At 36.7% G+C, this 20,444-nt stretch overlaps 1 protein-coding gene across 1 annotated transcript; it reads right to left on the reverse strand.

Annotated features, from left to right (window-relative positions):
* Nucleotides 1–380: 380 nt before the first annotated feature.
* On the reverse strand, nt 381–20,116 carry LOC587625 (ATP-dependent RNA helicase DDX42). Its single transcript, XM_030980419.1, has 20 exons — nt 20,018–20,116; nt 19,037–19,210; nt 18,188–18,362; nt 17,290–17,385; nt 16,333–16,494; nt 15,755–15,859; nt 15,053–15,172; nt 13,502–13,609; nt 12,771–12,839; nt 11,685–11,813; nt 10,940–11,039; nt 10,293–10,340; nt 9,357–9,454; nt 8,219–8,393; nt 7,332–7,433; nt 5,903–6,004; nt 5,085–5,209; nt 4,208–4,462; nt 3,055–3,323; nt 381–2,346 (listed from the first exon to the last, which is right to left on the reverse strand). Exons 2-20 carry the CDS (start codon nt 19,192–19,194, stop codon nt 1,803–1,805), a joined length of 2,940 nt encoding a protein of 979 aa, XP_030836279.1. The 5' UTR covers nt 19,195–19,210; nt 20,018–20,116; the 3' UTR covers nt 381–1,802.
* Between the last annotated feature and the right edge of the window lie 328 nt (nt 20,117–20,444).

The raw sequence follows: 20,444 nt of genomic DNA on the forward strand, positions 1-20,444 counted from the left end.
AAGAATACTGATATCTTTTGTAGGAGAATCAACTTTGGCATGTACAAAGTGAATGCAAAGTGGCCATCGTTGTCTCACATGTGTAGACGGGTACATCGGATAAGAGAAATCAAATCCAGTTTTCTGATGGTCATGACCTATTCGGCAGTATGTAGAAAAGATGAGACATTGTAATGACTTCATAGGGGGAGCATTTTCTTACTTTTATTTTTTATTTTGTAAAATGTGTGTTGATACTTGTAATCGTATACAATGTATAATTATCCTACCCTTATGTGGAAGCTTAAAGAAGTTTAGTGGAAAAATACATATTTATTCTTTATATTTTATGCCACAAATAAATTGATTCTGAAGAACAAAATAAAAGAGGCTACATGTACTTGATTGATGCTGATTAAATTGTAGTTTATTGAACATACCTGCATGAAAAATACATAGTATCTTTCCTTGTATACATATACATAATACAGGTATATGTACTTAAGTTACATTGAGCTATTGTTTACTATTTATATATACATTTGACAGAATGTTACTTATCCCCTCATCAACATTAGATATTGCAGAAAAATATCTATGCATGACCAAAAAAATAAAACGACTTTTTATTAAGAAAAGTTTTAAGAAGCCCAACATATGTTTGTTTCTTTGATTTTAATCTTGTATCTAAACATCCCGAACACCCACCTTCAGCATTGTCCATGTAGTATAAGCCATGGGGTCATAATTATAGTGAAGAATGGTTCTACTTGGTACTTCTCATTTATTGTGAAGATCCTGCCCCACTGTCCTTTCTTAACACAGTGACGCAATAACAGAGACTTTCATTTTTCAGTCAAACCCGTCTATAGGAAAACACAAAAAGTGGTCTTTATAGACAGGTTCCTTTTTACATGTTTCAATGAGAAACCATTTTCAAGGGAAACATAAAATGTGTTTTTTGTAGATCAGTGGTCACTAAAGCAGGTTTGACTATTAACTCCAAGGCAAGAGATACACAAGGCCATTGAAACTGTCTTGAGTTGATCTGATGAAAGTCTCTGTGATTGTGTTTCATGTGGGTTTTACAGTAAAAGGTATGGGAAACTTTTTGTTAAAACCCATAAATTATAAAAGTACAATAATGACAAACCTGACACCATTATCAGGCAGAATTGTCTGACAAAATAGTCTTATAAATGCATTGGGATGGCTGTGTAACATTTACCAAAATTAACCAGTGCTGTAATACTTGGACTTGAGTCCAATTCTTTAGGAGTTGGACTTGGGCTTCTAGACATAAGGACTTGGCCCAATTCCAGGTCAAGTCAGGGATGAAATTTTAATGATTGTCAAAGAAGTTGAAAGACATCAGTAAATCATCAACCAACTACAGTGAACTCTGCATAAATCAAATTATCCCTAAGTCGGATCATTTTTTTTTTACCAAACTATGCGAAATGTATTATTTACATTTCCAATGTCAAATTTTGCACAAGTCATACTATTTTTGCGGTTCCAACAGATTTGACTTATGCAGAGGTTATTTTATCTTTAAAAAAAATGCATTTTATAACTATCTGTACTCGACTCAGAGGCATGAAGGAGATCTAGGCCAATTGAGTTCAACAAAGCTACTAGGACTAAAAATAAATCATGGATTCTTTTTAGCAAGCAACTTCTGGCCAGAGTTTCAATCAATCCTACATGCAACCCATTTTAATAAACCAGTGCCATAATTTAACTCAGCATTGTACAATAAGAAAGAATACATGTACATATAACAGATAGAGAGTGAACTAAGTCCACACTACATCTTATCCTTACGTATCCCAACGACTCTTACGTTTCGGCTTTGCCTGTTCAGCTGAGTTTCCACCAGCAGAGCTACTGCTAATACTGCTACTGCTGACCGCACTACCATGTAACCCACTAGTACCACTCCCGACTCCAAAATTGACCCCTCTCAAAGTCCAGCCATGGTTCTCTTCCTCCGGCGTGCTCTCATCCGGGTCTGGGACATCCCCATCCTCTTCACCTCTGACCTCCGACCCGTCTTCCTCACGACCTCTATCCCTTCTATCATTGTCGTGATGATCCCGTCCACCGCTGCTGCTGCGCCGTCGTTCCCCATGACTCCCTCCGGAGCTGCGATCACGTTCGCCGTGACTCCCTCCCGAGCTGCGATCACGGCCCACGTTGGATCTACGGACGTGGCCGAAGCTGACACTCGCCCCTCTCTCGTGACCTCTATCGTGACCTGACCCCTCACCGCCCTGTGATGATGATGGCGACATTGCTGATGATGGCGGCATAGCTGATGATGAGGAGGAGGTTGAGGCGGCTTGTTGCGATGGTATGTAGGATCTGTCAGGGTTTCAATACAAAAATAACTGGTAAAATTAATTCTTGTGTGATCAAGACACATTTAATTAAAAAGATAATGCATTTTGAGTGTTGACTTATTAACTCATTAATCAACTCATTATTGCTCATCAAAACCCAAATTACCTTCATTTCTTATTTCTTCATCAATCATATTTATTCTAATCAATATATTTATGTGTCATCACATAAAATGACATCGGCATCAATTTAAACATGTCTTGCTGGGACTACTTTTAGGCAAACTCATATTTATTGATTATATTCATTGCATCTAGTGATGTTTTCTTTAAAGACCCTATCGGAAATGAAAAATTGAATAGATGAATTACATGGCCAACTTGGGTGCCGTTCCATTTGTGTTCCCAAAATCTCTAGTTAAAGGGGTACTTTTCCCACAACAAAGTCTGGCACGTATTGACTGATACACACCGGAGATAGGGGATGCTTTCAAAGGGAGAAAACGTGCATATGCGTACCCTAAATAACACTGAGTGGGGGGGGGGGGGCAGGGTTCCTTGAGAGGGCTTTTTATTCAATACTTAATTTTCATCATGAAGCATGCAGGGAAGAGTTTTTTAAGGATGATTTTCTTTATTCTAGCTATACATGTAAACAACTTATTTGTTTAGGTGTTTGGTACACTTCAATTACATCATCATCTGACTGTCATCTCCACCATCCACCTACCTAACCATAGGAGCCATGGCAGAGTACAGTCCACCTGTGCTACTGCTGACTTGACTGCTACTGATGTATCCTCCCCCACCCAGGTGGGATGCAGGGGCGGGGAGGGGCTGGTGTCTGACCTGCTGGGGAGGGGGAGGCTGATGCTGGGAGGAGGGTCTCCCCCCTACTGCTTTGTTGTTACCAGATTCAAACTGGGTCGGGGTTCGGAAGGACATGTTGGACGTGGACGGCGAGGAAGTGGAAGCCACAAAATGAGACTTGAACTGATTCTGGAAATAAAGTAGAAAATTGTGTTAATAGGTTAAGAAAGTTTCATGTTACAGCAAATCCGTGTACAGTGGAAAATTATTTTAACAAGGTCATATTGACCAAGGAAGTTACCTTGTTATATCAGGGTAAAAAAAAAAGAATAATATTAAGAGCCGAGACAAGCAAAATCACCTTGTTATAACAGATACCTCGGTATATCAGAGCTCTTTATAATGAGGTTTCACTGTACAACTCTTGTTTAATACAAAGTCACTGGAACTCTATACTCCTGTACAATATAAAGCCTGAATAGGTTGGCGTACAAGTAAAATGGCCTAAAATTGGGCAAAAACCTGAAAACTGTCTTCCCTGTATTTAGTTGATTATGGCTTGATTTCACTCTTTTTCAGTTGGCTAAAAGCGTGGAATCAAAAGCATAATGATTAATAATCATGTCTTGCTAAATAGAAAACTGCTTTCCGTTTATCTTGCCAAGCGACAGAATTATCAACAATCACAACCATCTCAATTTCGCTTCCAATTTCAACCATCTTAAATACTGTAATGGTAACTAATCAAATGTATACAGGGGGGTGTTTCACAAAGATCCTAAGTCAGACTTAACAACTATGAAAAGCTGTTATCATCTATGAGAATAATTTGTAAAAGTTATCATGAAAGGCATAAAAGGTTGATTCGAATCATTCATATTTTCTATTATCAAGGAGATTTCATGTTCTTGATGTGGAATTTATAAAAAGTCTAAAAATACTTGAATTTTCGCTTTTGAATATATTTTATTTGATGGCTACAAATGGCTCTCCATAATCTTAAAGTCCAACTAAGAGTTAAGTTTGACTTAGGATCTTTGTGAAACACCCCCCAGATGTGAATGTAGACTTACAGAGAAAGCACTCTTCATAGCATTTAGTCTGTTGGTATAGAGGCTTCCTACACCTCTATTCTCTTCATCTCCATCTCCAGAACCAAGAAATTCCATGGATGACCCACCAGCACCGCCTCCTCCCGCTCCTCCTCCTCCTCCTGCTCCCCCTCCTGATCTGAATGATGGTCGCTCACGGTAACCGAGTCCACCACCTCCAATGTTAAGGCGCTTTCCCTTGCCAGCCCGGTAACGAGACTTCTTGAAGTATTGATTCTGAAGAGGAAACCGATACAGAACCGTCAGTGTCTCCCACTCTAAATTCTAAAGTTAAATTTCTGTTTCATTCTTTTACGTTGCATTTTCATCATATAATCTGAAAATAATCATCAATGCTTTCCTAGCAGAATTTGTTCTTGACAATCTTAGAGGTTTTCTAAATGTTTCTGTACAAGGAAATAATTATGCATACAAAATATGAAGTAAACAGCTATGTGGAATGCATTGTGACTACAGGTAGTGACAGTGAAATCAAACCTTGATAGCAAACTACTCTAGATGAAAGCAGAAATATTAGAATGTTATGAATTTCAAAAATTGCTAATCACTATAGGTATGGGCTCTTCAAATTGGTTGAATCAGAAATGTCTCCGTAATGTAGTGGGGGACAACTTTCCCATTTGTCAACACACAAAATGGCTACATTTTCAATTTTTATGACTCAAGAGGGTCTATTCTTCATAGAGGACTCATAATAATTTTGAGTTGTGCCCCAACTAAAATAAATAATGTTTGCTTCTTGTACTAGAATGTAAAGCCTATAGAGGAAACTACCTATAATAATATACCGGTATATAATATATACCGGTAAATGTACATATAAACATATCATTCATACCTGCATTGCAAGGTCTAACAATGATTTGGGTACTGCTTGATCAGCGCCCTCTAAGTTCCGCACAAGGTCACCAGCAAACTGATTGTCTTTCTTGAGGATGAGTGTGTATGCTGTTCCCTTCTCGCCTGAAACAGAAAAAAAATAACTCCTCTTGTTAACTCGAGCCCAAATTGCGATAGACTCTTTACAAAGTGCCTACAACACCTGGCTACTAATTCTAAATGTGTAGCCAGCCTACAGATAGATATAGAAAGCCTTCCTTAGACTTTCCAACATGAACAATCTACATTTGGGCTTTTGTTTCATTCAAGCCTGTGAATGCAGATAAGAAGGAAGCATGAATTGAAATAATTGTGGTTAAAATTCAATAACAAAATACTGAGCAGTGATTATTAGTTAAGTCTATCGACTAGGATTGACATGCTTTGCAGTACCGGTATGTGTTCCATATGCACTGTTGAAGAGACAACAGTCAAAATGTGCCAATCCTATGTGGCAGTCCATAACTTTTTCCATTAGTTAGTCAAAGCTTGTAGAGTTACAGTAAAAAAATTTAAAAAAAGCAAGGAAATGTTTATAACATTTACAGCCTTGTGGCCCGAAACTACTACCCCTCTTTTTCCTATTGATCTATAATTGTTTTAATTAACAATAAATTTACAATATATAATCAGTACAATCTCAATACAGGAACAAAATTTACAAACTACCATCTTTATCTCTCAACAAATATCAATGTTGATTTAACGCATTTTCAGATTCTTACGAAATGAGATGAGAAACACATAAACAGTGAGAATGACTAGGTATGTATTTACCTGCACGTCCTGTTCTTCCTATCCTATGGGTATGGGTATCGATGTCTCTGGCCACATCGTAGTTGACCACATTCTTGATTGAAGGGATATCTAGACCTCTCGCTGTCATGAAAGAAAGAAACATGAAGATGATTACATATAGTTCCAAATGACATCATAGTTGACCACATTCTTGATTGAAGGGATATCTAGACCTCTCGCTGTCATGAAAGAAAGAAACATGAAGATGATTACATATAGTTCCAAATGACATCATAGTTGACCACATTCTTGATTGAAGGGATATCTAGACCTCTCGCTGTCATGAAAGAAAGAAACATGAAGATGATTACATATAGTTCCAAATGACATCATAGTTGACCACATTCTTGATTGAAGGGATATCTAGACCTCTCGCTGTCATGAAAAACAGAAACATGAAGTTGATTACATAAAGTTACAAACGACATCATGGTTGATTACATTCTTGATTGACGGGATATCTAGACCTCTCGCTGTCATGCAAAAAGGAAACACGAAGATGATTTATACATACTCGCTTACAAATACTACATTTTATTTGCAAGCCAGAGGTGGCCTATGGTCCACAATTTGAAAAGCGCTGATCACCATATTGAGAGAAAATCATGATCTACAACATTATGCACATTAACGTAATATCCAAAAGATAAATCACCTGCAGAAGAAAGAACAGGCATTGTCTACAAGATGCATTGATTGTGACAATTCCTATGTTGGAGAAACAGGGAGAACACTGAAAGAAAGAACGCAAAAGAGCCCTCAGATTGAGTAATCCACCTCATTCAGCAGTAGCAAAACACATCTTTAATACTGGACACAACATATGATGGGATGATGCCCATATTATTGACTTTGAAACATATTTCTGGTCAAGAAAGGTGAAAGAATCAATCTGGATAAAAAAGATTAAGCTTGCCTACTAAATTTTAAGGTTGGTAGAAGCTTAAACTATATCACTAACATCAGACCTGCCAACCTCTGGACTTCAAAAACTGTATTCTTTAATCCCAAATGTTGTATTTTACTGACAAAAGTTGTATTCTTCAAAAAATATATAAAATGTTACACGGATCAATGCTTCTTACAGTTCTTACGTACAGGGAGAAATTTTGTATGGATCATTGGTTGAATATGCATGATTTCGTCATGACTAGCGTGTTCGATGAACCAATGAAAATCCCCACATTGCCGAAGTGAGATGCTTGTAGGATACTTTACAGGACAGAATGGGCATTTTGCATAGCACACACAATTTAAAATTTAAATTAAAAAAATAATAATAATAAAAAATTGTTGTTGAAAATCATATTTTATTGAGGAAAATCGTACTGTCGTATTTGCTTCTAAAAATCGTACTAAATATGACTAAATCGTACTGAATGGCAGGTCTGTAACATGCAAAGCTTACCTGCTACATCTGTTGCTACTAGGATTGGGATGGCTCTCCTCTTAAAAGCAGTGATGACTGAATTTCTTTCCAGCTGATTCATGTCTCCGTGAAGCAAACCAACTGAAATTCAAAAGCAAGAAATTATGACATTGAACTAAAATATAGAGATTATTGCACGGATTATTTGAACATTTTTTCAAAATAAAATGATATTTATCCCTCCACAGGCTACTCAATCTTCCTCTGTGTTACAAAACAAATCAATAACTATTGTATACATTTCATCCTTTTTTCTTCCTCTTAACGATTTTCAAATTTCAGTATCTCTTTCCCTCTCCTTCTTTCTTTCTCCCACCTCCGTCTTTCACTCTGTTAACTGTCATCGCCACCACCATCATCATCATCATCATCATCATCATCACCACCCATCACCATCACCACCACCATCATCACCACCATCACCATCATCATCATCATCATCCACATCATCATCATCATCATCATCATCATCACCATCATCATCATCATCATCATCATCCACATCATCATCATCATCATCATCATCATCGTCATCATCATCATCATCATCGTTTTATCATCATCGTCATCATCATCATCATCATCCACATCATCATCATCATCATCATCATTCACATCATCATCATCATCATCGTCGTCATCATCATCATCATCATCATCACCCACATCATCATCATCATCATCATCATCATCGTCATCATCATCATCATCATCGTCGTTGTCGTCATCATCATCATCGTCATCCTCATCATCATCATCATCATCATCATCGTCATCATCATCATCATATCCTTCTTTCTTTCTGTTTGTTACTTCTTTATTTTTCAATATTCTATCGCTGTTATTAAATCTCTGTCTCTCCTTACCATCAAAATCTTTTCTTTTAAGGCTTGTAGCTAGCTCTTCCGCATTGATTTTCTTTGTGACAAAGATAAGAACACTGCCCTCTGTGGTGAAGCGAACAAGCCGAGAAAGGAGCCAGGGAAACTTCCTGGTTTGATCGCTGAAGATTTCTACAACTTGAGTTACATCTTGGTTGGCCTGTTGACATAAACGGACATAAAAGAAATCAATGACGTCCTTAAAATACATGAAATCAAGAATACATCTTCACAATAGTTGTCTACCTTAGCTAGAATGTCTGTATATAAACAAAATATGCAAAGAAAAAATATTGTGAGATGTTTGTTTCTCATACTTTATGCCAGTATGGACAGATTCCAGGGAAATTTTGAGGCAGAACTTGACAACAACATTCATATAAATTTGCTATTTTACCATGTGGATAGTCCTGAAAAGGACTGTTGAGTTTGAATGAGGTGAAAAGAAAAGAGAGTGCGAGAGAAGTATTATTTTGGTTTTGTCCTTTGGAGGACTACTTGATATTGTTGGGAGGGGGGTAGAGAAATTAAGAGAGAGAGGTATTCTTTCATGACTATAGTCCTGAAAAGGACTAATGAGCTAGGTTATGAAGGCAGAGAAAAAGAACAAGGCTCGACGTTCAAAAAAAGGTAAACTGTTTGTTTTATGTGGGTGAAACCTCAAACTTTCTATGATAATGATAATACTGATTATGAAGCGCATTTATTGAATAACTTACTCAAGGCGCAATACAAAACAAAATACACAAATCTCTCTCCAGAGAATTTAACAACAAACTAACAGTAGTAACTTTGAGTAAATAAAACCTTTTTAACATGTTTCTGAAAGGTTTCTAGGCATGGAATGTTTCGAATAGCACTTGGCAGCTTGTTCCAGAGGACTGGTGCAACATGCACAAATGCACAATCCCCATAATAGGTGGTTTGGGTTCTGGGGACTTCTAGGATGGTAGAGGCAGAAGAACGGAGTGAGTAATGAGAGGTGAGGAGATCATTCAGGTACTCAGGTGCAGTATTGTGGAGTGCCTTAAAGACAAGCGTTAGGATTTTGTATTCAATCCATTTTTTTAACTGGGAGCCTGTGGTAATGAATTTCAGGAAAGGTGTAGTACGAGAAGCTTACCTCTCCAATGTCTCCCTGTATAACTCTGATAGGGTCTGTCAGGATGTCTCTAGCAAGGCGTTCTACCTTCTTCCTAAAGGTAGCACTGAACAGCAGAGCTGAAACAATGAGAGAAATGCAAACAAAATTAGGCAAAAAATCCAAGCAAAAGATTAATCCTTTTCTTCATAGTACCTTATCACAGTACTCAACATTCTACCTAGACATACAGTTAACAAGTAAATTATTCATACCCTTACTAAGTTTTGTTATTTTTTAAGTACGGGAAAATTCATTTGTTCTGATTTATGTTTCTTGAGATGAAATAAGGCCCTAATTCAACCAGTCCACCTGTCATTTTTGAGTTATGAAAAACAAGAAAAACATCAAATTTACAATAGGTATGAATACTTTAGTTGTAACTGTATAATGCTGAATAGAGGAAGTTGAGATCACTGATAAAGCTTCTTATATGCAATTAGTATGATGCATTAACCTTTTACCGGACACTTAACAGTATTTCTTTGTACTACAAAAAAGCTTCTAAATGAAATGTCCTGAAGCGGTGAATCTGCATTTAGCGAGGATCGTCAAAACAATGGAACCATTTAAATTGTTAACGTGTCTGTGAATTGGAAATGCACATTGCTGTACGCTTGTTGCGCTGGGTAACGGCACGTTTGTCTACTGGTCAAAATACGTTGACCTTGCGATGCATAACACTTTACTTCTGAAGATATACAGCCATTTACGGGGTGTCCGGTATGAAGAGGCGTCCAGTATTAGGTTAAGTGACCATTATATATGATAGTCACATATTGACCAATGTCTATTCCTCAGACTGCTGGTACGATTTGATTATAAAATCAATCTTCTTGTTTGGATAAGAATAACGATATGCAAAATGATCTAAACTAATTTGTGTGATTTTGAGTAATTTCTTTTTGGTACACTTACTCTGTCTGTCTGGTCTCACATGATCAGCTATTGACCGCACTTGAGGCTCTAAAAAGAAGAGGAAAAAAACAAGGATATTGCACAAATCATACATATCTTACTAAAGGGAAATATGACATAAATTATAAGATATGAAATTTCCAGGGCTATGTAGAAAGAAAAAATTCTTAATTTCTTTTAAAAAGTACAGCTACAAAGAGAAGCAACAAACCAATCCATATCTAAGAGAGCAAACCAAGTAGCGTTTGAATAAATCAATACTAGAATGTATTCTTTTCTGAACAGCATAACAAATTCAATTATAGCCATACCATAAATCAAAAGCATATCAGGCAGCACGATAATTAAGTGATATATTAAATGACAATTTTTTCTTGAAAGTGATAATTGGAAGATCCAAGGCAAATGCAATGCACAAGTTTCATGATTAATTTTTTTATGGAAAAAAAATAAAAACATGAAAACATTCATTAAGAAACACAAACACCTAACACCTGGATGAAGAGTATCAAATGTAGATTAACGTCATGCCAAAGGGGGTTAGTCCGGGCTGGGATTTGATACCCGTACCTTGTGATCTGCAGTCAGTTGACTTACATGTATCCCCTAAACCACAACACCTCTACATAAACACAATGACAACTTACCAAAGCCCATGTCAAACATCCTATCAGCCTCGTCGAATATGAGATAGGATACTCTGCGCAGGTTGGTTGCTTTCTTCTTTACCAGGTCAATCAAACGACCCTACAAATAGAGAACAACATTCAAACATCACATCACAATCAGATCAAACTGAAAACAATCTTTTTCTTTCTAGCTATACATATGAGATAGATAATGCATTATAGTTCCCATATAATCCTTTTTTGTGCAGCACTGTATGGAGATTTTTATATTTTTATTAGCGGGGAAAAATAGGCATATAGCACTTGAACTGGCTATCATCTATACTATATTTCAGGTAAATTATGTACATCATTTTTATCTTTATTGGCAATTTCACAGTATCACTAAAAAGGAAAACATAATTCAAACACAAATGTCAGATATGCCCTGATGTCATACAGATCTATTTACATTAATTTTTGTGTTTGTGTAGTTGTATGTGTGTGTGTCTAAACTATCTGCAATTCTCTTAAGTATATCATCATATATCATATATTTCTGGAGATAAGCCTTTGATAGGCCTTTTGCCTTTGTATGTACCTCCAAATTTTCATATGTTTCTTGTTTTTCTATCTGTTGTAATTTTGTACTATACTTTTTATTGTTGTTGAATTTCTTTCACTACCTATACTACATGGCTATCAAACAGGTTGTTTTGTATGAGTTTGTCATTTTTATTGAATTGTGGATTAAATAAATTGAATAGAATTAAATTGAACTTACAGGTGTAGCGACGATGACCTCTGGCCCCTCCTCACATGCCCTCTGTTGTTCATGCATGTTACCGCCTCCATACGCACACACAACGTGGATGTTGTACGCCTTCCCAAACTTCTTCACCTCCATATAAATCTGAGAAGGGTATCAATTTTTCTTTTTGTTATCAAGGTACAAGGCTTGATGGTATATTATTAAACTTGGCGTGTAAATAGATACACAAGGGGTGGTCAGTAAACTCCTTAATTTACACATGAACTTAAAATAATGATTAGGAAAATAATGATGCTGATGATGATGATGATGATGACGATGATGATGACGATGATGATGATGATGATGATGTGTTGAAATGACGATGTCAATAATGATTAGGAAATAGGATGATGACAATGACATTGAATAATTAAGATAAAAAAGACTATTATGGTGATGATCACTATATTATCTCTGCAAATGACAAAAAAATAAAAAAAGAAATGGATAATGATTTTGATGGGTGTTTATGATAATGATGATCATCATCATCATCATGTTGAAGATGATGTCAATGATGCTGATGTGAAGATTAAACTTTTATGATGAAGATATCGATCAGTTTGATGAAAATGGAAAACAAATTGATCATAGTATACATAAAGATGTTGGTTATTGTGATGATTACAAAGGTATTGATTGATAAACATAATGATAGCAGTTATGATAGCAATGTTGTTATTCATGATTATCATGATGGTGATGTTGTATTTGTTTGATTTATTGAGATTTAAAAAATCATCAAACAGGCAGCTAAGAGCAGAAGTTGTTCAATGTACAGAGTATAAAGTACATGGCATTAAAGCACACTGATAATATTGAAAACTCAATATCAATAAAAGAAATTGATAGCACATTAAAAGATATTGAAAACTGTTTGTTTTGGGTAAAACAGAAATTTAAGAATTGAAAATTTAAAAGTTTACTGCAACAATCGTGGAGTAGGTAGCCCACAAAGACTGATAGAGATTGTGATAGAAGACTAATATGATGACAATATATCATGATGATATTGAGGATTAATTTGATGCAGAATGATACAGAATTTCTGATTACCTGTTGTGCAAGTTCTCTGGTAGGGGCACAGATAAGTCCTATAGGTCCATCCCCTTTTTTGATTGCTCTCTGAATGAAAAAGAAGACAAGCCAAAAATAGTGATAATTTCTTACTTCAATTAATGCAATAAAGAGAGAGTTTTACACTAACATTGAAACTCACCAATTTTTAAAGATTGGTCACTGCCGCAAAATGATTCACAACAATTAATTTTGTATATTCATAGTAGTCTCTTGCCATGAAAACAGCCATCAATAATTATCCAAAAAAAAGCATAGAACTGTTTTTTCCTCTTTTCATTTTTTTTATTTCAATGCAACCACTTCTGCATAGGTAGCAGAGAAAGTATTGCAGCACTATTTTCAATGTAAATGGCAGGTAGACAGGAACTTGTACAGATTGCATATTTCCTTTGATAATGATCAAAATCATTGCTAAAGTTGATCTAAGCATGGATAGCCCATAACAGCATTAAACTCTTAAAGCAGGACTGCACTACTTGTAGCTACTTGGGCCCTCTATATAGCAAACAATGCCTAAACGGGTACCCTTTGATCCCCATGGTCCCTTTTTTCTGATGTTAATTGAGAGCTGATTTGACAAGATAACCACCTGTCAGTGAACACGCAAGGAGGTCTAATCCCTACTGGCCAAACTAGTGCAGATAGGCTTTACACTAACACAAATCTACTTGTTTTTATAGTACTTGGATGAATGTTATTTTCCTCACCTGGTCCATGATGTGTACCAGCATAGGCCACACGAAAGCAGCCGTCTTCCCACTGCCTGTCTTAGCAATACCGATCACATCACGGCCACACATGGCAATGGGAACACCCTGATTAAAAGAAAATATGATACACATGTATGAATGCAGGAGTCAGAAGCAGTCGCAATCATCAATGTCAAACATTTTAGCATTAATAATCATTGATTCTCCTTGAATATCAAATTTACAATTACAAGAGTAAAATCTCATTTACAAATGATTATATGATATACAATAATTTTTGAATTCACACTTTAACCCAATATTTTGATCCATTCTTTTCCGATCTAAATTCTATATCATTTTACAAATACATTATCACTATCACTATCGCTATCGTTAACGCCATTACAACCTCTACTACCCCAACATCACTACTATTATGATACCTACCACAATAACACTATTACCACAACTACCGTATTTGCCGGCGTAAAGGCCGCACCCCCGCATAGGCCGCACCCCCGATTTTGACATTTAAAAAAAAAAAAAAAAAAAAAAAAAAAAAAATCCTTTTTTTTGTTTTGTTGTTGTTGTTTTGCTGCCGAAAACCCACGCGTGGAAGGACCTTCATTTAACATCGAGGTTCAGTTGAAGACGCTGATTTGTGCTTGTAAACTTGTCACAAATAATAGTAACAATGTCGTTTTTAGAAGAATGTGTAAGATCATTAATGTGAATTAAAAACAATAAAGTACCTATGGTACCAGTGGTGTACCTTGTGGTACACCATTTGTTATAGAAAAAAATTTGAGGAACTATTATTATAAACTACATATTGAGATCTATTAGAAAGATTACTTTCAAACCAAGATGACAGTCAAATTTTAGTGTTGTTGTAGTTTCCGAGTGGTGAGTCAACACACTGATTACTGAGCTGGGAGACATTGCCAGGCATAGCGCCATAAATCGAAACTAAAAAAAAAAAAAAAAAAAAAAAAAACTTTTTTTACTCTTTCGGCGCATAGGCCGCACCCCGACTTTTTGATATTTTCTCTTCCAAAAATACTGCGGCCTATACGCCGGCAAATACGGTACTAACATAAACACAACTACCACAAATGATCACTACCGTAGTCCACAATCAAAAGCATATCTATATCACTACCACACCAACAACCCCATCATCATCACAATACCATAATCACTAACAACATAACAACAACCTCTATCAATTCTCGCTATCGCCAATAACTTAAAAATACCTGTAAGTTAAATTCAGGCCCCATTTCAAATGCACTATTTGATAATTTGGTGTCCAAGTCACTTCCTGTCTGGTCGTTGATTTGATTTGGAGTATCTTTCTCGTTTTAAGGTTGCTGCCATGAAAAAAATTTACGAACCTAGAAATGGCTTTCAGACACATACGTACATTGCGCTTAATGCATAATGCATGCACACGGGCCGCTGTACACTGGAAATGCCTCAAAATTACAGCCAAGAGGCTACATTGGGCATTTTAGGCATATTGGCGATGGCGAGAATTTTCTTGGTCTCTACCACGATCCTTACCTGTGCCTGGATTGGGGTAGGGCTAGAGAAATCTGATTTCCTGATGCAGTGCATTAGCTGCTCATCAAATCCAAAGTGAGCAAAACTTGTTACTGGCTTAGGAGGATCAGCTCCGGACACCTGGGAAGAAAAGGGGGTGGCAAAAGATCAAAACAATTTCAAAAGTAGGCTTAACTGTTGAATACCTATAATGCAAGTGGTTTGGGTATACATATACCATAATAGGTATAGGTATGAGTAATGAATATTGTGTATTGGGTAATTGGTAATTGGTATTGCATAATGGGTATTGTGTATTTTGTATTAGGTATTGGGCAATGGACATTGGGTAATAGGTATTGAATAATAAGTGTTTGTTAATGGATGATGGGTAAAGGGCAATGGGTGTTGAGGGTGGGGTGGGATTTGGGATGGCATTAGGGTTAGGATTAGGGGAAAATAATTCATTTCTTTCTACAAAAAACACACAAAATTTACACAGAATAATTCATTTGTTAACTGTACATAACCAAGTTGCACTCTGTAGTTGCAAACCTTTGTTTATCTTTGTCCAGGGCAGCGTCTCATGATACCGTCATAAGTACGAGTTCAACGACATCCTATTGAAATGCGTGTTAAATTTATTACATGCATTTCAATGGAATGTCGGTGAACTTGTACTTATGATGGTTTTGTGAGACGCTGCCCTGGTGCTCAACTTACCTTGATATTGAGTTTCTGGCGTAGATCCAACACAACCGAGTAGTTGAGTGTTTGGATGGACTCATGCTCATTGTAGAAATTCTTGTTGAATGGCTCATAGTCAACCTGCAAGTATGAAAAACAGAAAAGTATTCATTTACCTCCATTTAGCCCTGGTAAAAAAAAACAATATGATACTTTGTAATCACTGTGAGAATATCGCACTTATACAACACAAATCCTAAAAGATCTCTTGCAAACAGTACAGCATATTTTACACTGATTGGACCAATCCTGCAGCTGTCTACAAGGGCCTGGAACTTGTACACTAATATCGGAGAACGGCGACATGAAAGAGAAATTATCAAAACAAATCTGTCCTTTTTCCCTTTTTTTTACTTATCTGACCCTTTTCATCTTACCATAAGGTACTTAAAAGGAAATTTTCAGTACAAAATTATAGAAGAGTCAATATCACCAAAGGAAATTGACGAGGGAAATCTGAGAAAAAATTTATAATGGAGAAGAAAAATAACCATCCTTTTAGATAGAGTTATTGACATATCATTATTTGTAGTATGAAGAAATGGTATGAGTACCATAGAGTGGTCTACTGGAGGCAGTGGGTCGATGATCTTTGACCTCTCTGGAACTATGGGATTGCCGTCAGCGTCATAGTCGATAGGTTCATCTTCATCATTGATAGGGAGAGTGTTCAGACCTGCCTCAGGGTTGTCCTCCATGTATTTCATATATGCTTCCTGAGAAGAAGAAAAATGTGGTAAAAATGGTTAGATATGTACACGGATTACACTCAGTAAATAAAGAAAAAGGACATTATTTATAGTTAAAGGGCATTCTAACCGTTGTTATAAGTAGATTTGTATGAAAGCAGAAAAATAACAGAAACAGAATGGCAAAAGTTTGAAATGAATCGGTCAAATAGTAAGGAAGCTAGGAGTGTTTGATATATGAGATCACTAAGTCTATGCAAATCTCAAATTGGTAGTTTGGTTAGTGGATTGTGACGTAGGATGTGGATAACTCTCCCACTTGCCGTGTACAAAAATATCACTAATTTCTCTTTTTCTCATACGTTCCTTCTCCCTTGGGGCACTACTCAAAATATATTATAGATAGCATATTATTATATGTCCTCTATAAAGAATAGACCCTCCTGAGCCAAGAATTTTTGGAAAATTTAAATTTTAGTCATTTCATATATCACATTGACATTACCGCTTCGGTCTATTTGAAGTGCCCATACGTATAGTGATTACTACTTTCAAAAATTCGTAACTTTCTTTTATTTAGTCAGATTTAATTGAAACTTTTATCAGTTTGCTTCTCTGAACTTCCTGCTTTCGTTTAGAGTTGGATTTCCCTTTAAGATTTTAAACAAAAAATTAATAAAAAATAAACATAAATTAATCCTCTTTAATACTTCTCTCCATATTATCCATCTACCCCTATATATGGCATTCGGTTTTCTGCTCTCCCTCCCTCTCTAAATCTCACTCTCTTTGTTTATTTTCAATCTTAGAATTGTATCTTACCATTTCATCTAGTTCTTCAATGTCGTTTCTGGTTGCCTTCTGTGCTTTCTTGCTCTTCTTTGCCTCCGCATCTTTTTCTTCCTTGGTTAATTCAACCTGGCAAAATATAAAAAAGACTTGGTTGTGATATATCATAATAGAAAAATACCTAGATTTTTGGCAGTGACAGCATAAAGGAAGCAGTGTTGATTAATGCTGTATGATCTTTCTGGTTAGTTACAAGCCGGTTAACCTACCATACAAAGAAAAAGCAGTTTATGGTTTATCCTTAGAAAATAATCCTCATGAAATTATTCATTTCTTTCATGATATTAGTAGTTGACACATTTCATTTGCAATTGGTCTCACACTCTCACTAAACTCTTTAAAGAAATTAAGAAATAGGCATATTACTAGGCATAGTAAATGAGAGATGCATGAGGTTACACACATAGAATAGTAAGAATACCATGCTAGTCTCTCATTGCAATTACTGGAGTAGAAAAGTAATATTTCTGCCTGCTATAAAATGAAGAGAAAAAAAAAGTCAACTTTCTCTTTCCTATCTCTTTCTCACTCCTCCCTTCATCAACCTCACCTTAATCCTTGCTCTCCTCTTTCTTGGGTGCTTTCTTCTCTTCCTTCTTCTCCTACCCCTTTCCCTGATCTGTCCTCCTTCTCTTTATCTCTTCCCCGTTCTCTCCCCCTTCATTTACCCCCCCCCCCCCTTCTCTCTCTCTCTCTCTCTCTCTCTCTCAACCTCACCTTTATCCTACCATGAAGGCATCTTGTAGGTTCTCTTGTTCATCACTGCACTCTTCTTTCTTCGGCTTCCCCCTTTCCCTGATCCTTCCTCTTCTATCTCTCGCCCCCTCCACCAACCCATCCCCACCCCTCCGTCTCTCTCACTTAACCTCACCTTAATCCCCGCCATGAAGGCATCCAGAGGGTCCTCATCGTCTTCACTGCTCTCCTCTTTCTTGGGTGGGGCTTTATCTTCATAGTACAGGTTTCTGTATCTATCTCCAAACGTATCAACTTTCTTTGGAGCAGCAGGGCCACCCGTCTCTTCATCACTGTCTGCATCAAAATACCTACAAGAAATTCATGAAACAGTCATAACATACTAACTTGAAGGGGTTCTATTCTTTAAAGTGAGTAAGATGAAAATATGCCAAAATCATGCATTTGTATTCCGAGCATCCTTCAAATAATTTGTTATCTCATGTGGGACACATCCAGCACATATATAGCATTTTAAAGCAATATGAAATCTTGTTAGTATTTCGTACTCAGCAAGTTTTTTTTAAGTTCAAGTTCTTAAATTCATCCCAATTTTCCATAAGATAACAGAAAATAACGAGAAACTTTCGTGAAATAATAAGGCTGGAAACTTTCATGAATTGTTTAAAGCCCCACTGCACTAGTTTTGCCAGGAGGGATTAGACCTCCCTGTATGGTCACAGACAGATGGTTATCTCATCAAATAAGCTCTTAATTAACTTAAGAAAAAGAGGATCATGGGGGACCAATGGTCACCGATTAGGCATTGTTTGCTATATAGAGGGCGCAAGTAGCTATAAGTAGTGCAGTGCTTAGCTTTTTCAAATTATCAAGCGCTAGCATAATTTTAGAACGATTCTGGTTTCATGCTACTTGTATTTTCATTGACATCCCCCCCCCCCCCCTGAGAATAAAAAACAGGGAGCATAATTCTGTTTTACAAACAAAACATTTGGGTAAAATCTACGTAAAAGCTGACACTTACTCTTGTTCTGTTCTATGTCTCTTCTTGATCTTCTCCAAGTCCTGTTCATCAAAGCCCATGATAGCATTGCTGTACAGAGATTTCTTGTCTCTGCCACGGCTAGCTGGTACAAACCGGTTGTACACACCCCCACCACGACTTCCACCTCCTCGCTGCATGTCTGCTGCACAATGTCTGTTTACCCATCAAGAAAACAAAAGCATAGTAACCATTGTGGACCGTCAGTGTGTTGAGATATGTCATTTGTTCCGTATTAAAAATCTTTAAGTGTTCAAACCTTAATTAAACTTATTAAAGTGATTACTGGTAGTGTAAAAAGGCGCACGCAGGGAGTTCCCTCCCTATACTAAACTAACCCCTATTAATTATTATAAAGTATCACATTGGCAAATGCAAAAATTGTTTTTTTTTGTGAGTAGGGTCTAGAATCTAGATCTACACCGCATGTCTATGCATTTCACCCGAAACCAATATCACAAGCTCTTGTAAGAGGTCAGCGTTTTTTTGTTATATTAAGTATAAGAACAAAGATGTGCAACTCCGAAGTGAAGCCAGTGTGCCAATGTTTGTCGGGCGAGGGAAGAGGTGAATTATACAAATGCATTTGCCATTTCAAATTTTCAGCAAATTCAGGCTTTTTAATTTTGTTTAGATCTAGACTCTACCTGCCTTTCCATGCAGGGGTATGGGTGACAGTTAAGGCTAGGTGATAACAATATCATATTTCATATCATCATCCAGCTAATAATGCTACCCTGGCCATGTCTATGGACCATCCATGGCCATGCCATGCAGCAGTGCATGGAAGATTAGGTTTGTTGAATCTTGAATTCCTACCTCATAAAACCCAACGCATGGGACTGTTCACCGATTTCAATTCGTCAGATTCATAATCATGAACGTTCGTCGATTTTTTTTTACAAGCCATGAAACGCTTCTCTCACTCCCTTCGTCATCAAAATTGGATGTGCATTTACTTACCACTTTTACTTGCTTTCAGAAGAATTAAAATCTCTTACTGAGCTGCGAATACAACGCCAATTAGCCCGAGTTGAGCCTAGCTATCTCTCTCTCTCTCTCTCTCTCTCTCTCCAGAAGCGAAGGTCAACGCACTTTCCGCGCAATTTCTGGTGACCGGTGCGGAGCAAAACGCGCTGCGCCAATTTTTATCCTGCGAATTAGAAAAAAGAAAAATCGCGAACCGCCTTACACTATGTAAACATGAGCCAATGATCATAAAATTGTATCTCGTGATTATCTTTACTCTCGTCTTTATCTTCCTCTTTTCTTTTTTTTTCTTCTTTTCTTCTTTTTCTTTTTTCTTCTAATTCTTCTTCTTCTTCTTCTTCTTCTTCTTCTTCTTCTTCTTCTTCTTCTTCTTCTTCTTCTTCTTCTTCTTCTTCTTCTT

This window comes from Strongylocentrotus purpuratus, unplaced genomic scaffold (genome assembly GCF_000002235.5).
Source record: "Strongylocentrotus purpuratus isolate Spur 01 unplaced genomic scaffold, Spur_5.0 spur5_contig_819, whole genome shotgun sequence".
Classification (NCBI taxonomy): Eukaryota; Metazoa; Echinodermata; class Echinoidea; order Camarodonta; family Strongylocentrotidae; genus Strongylocentrotus; species Strongylocentrotus purpuratus.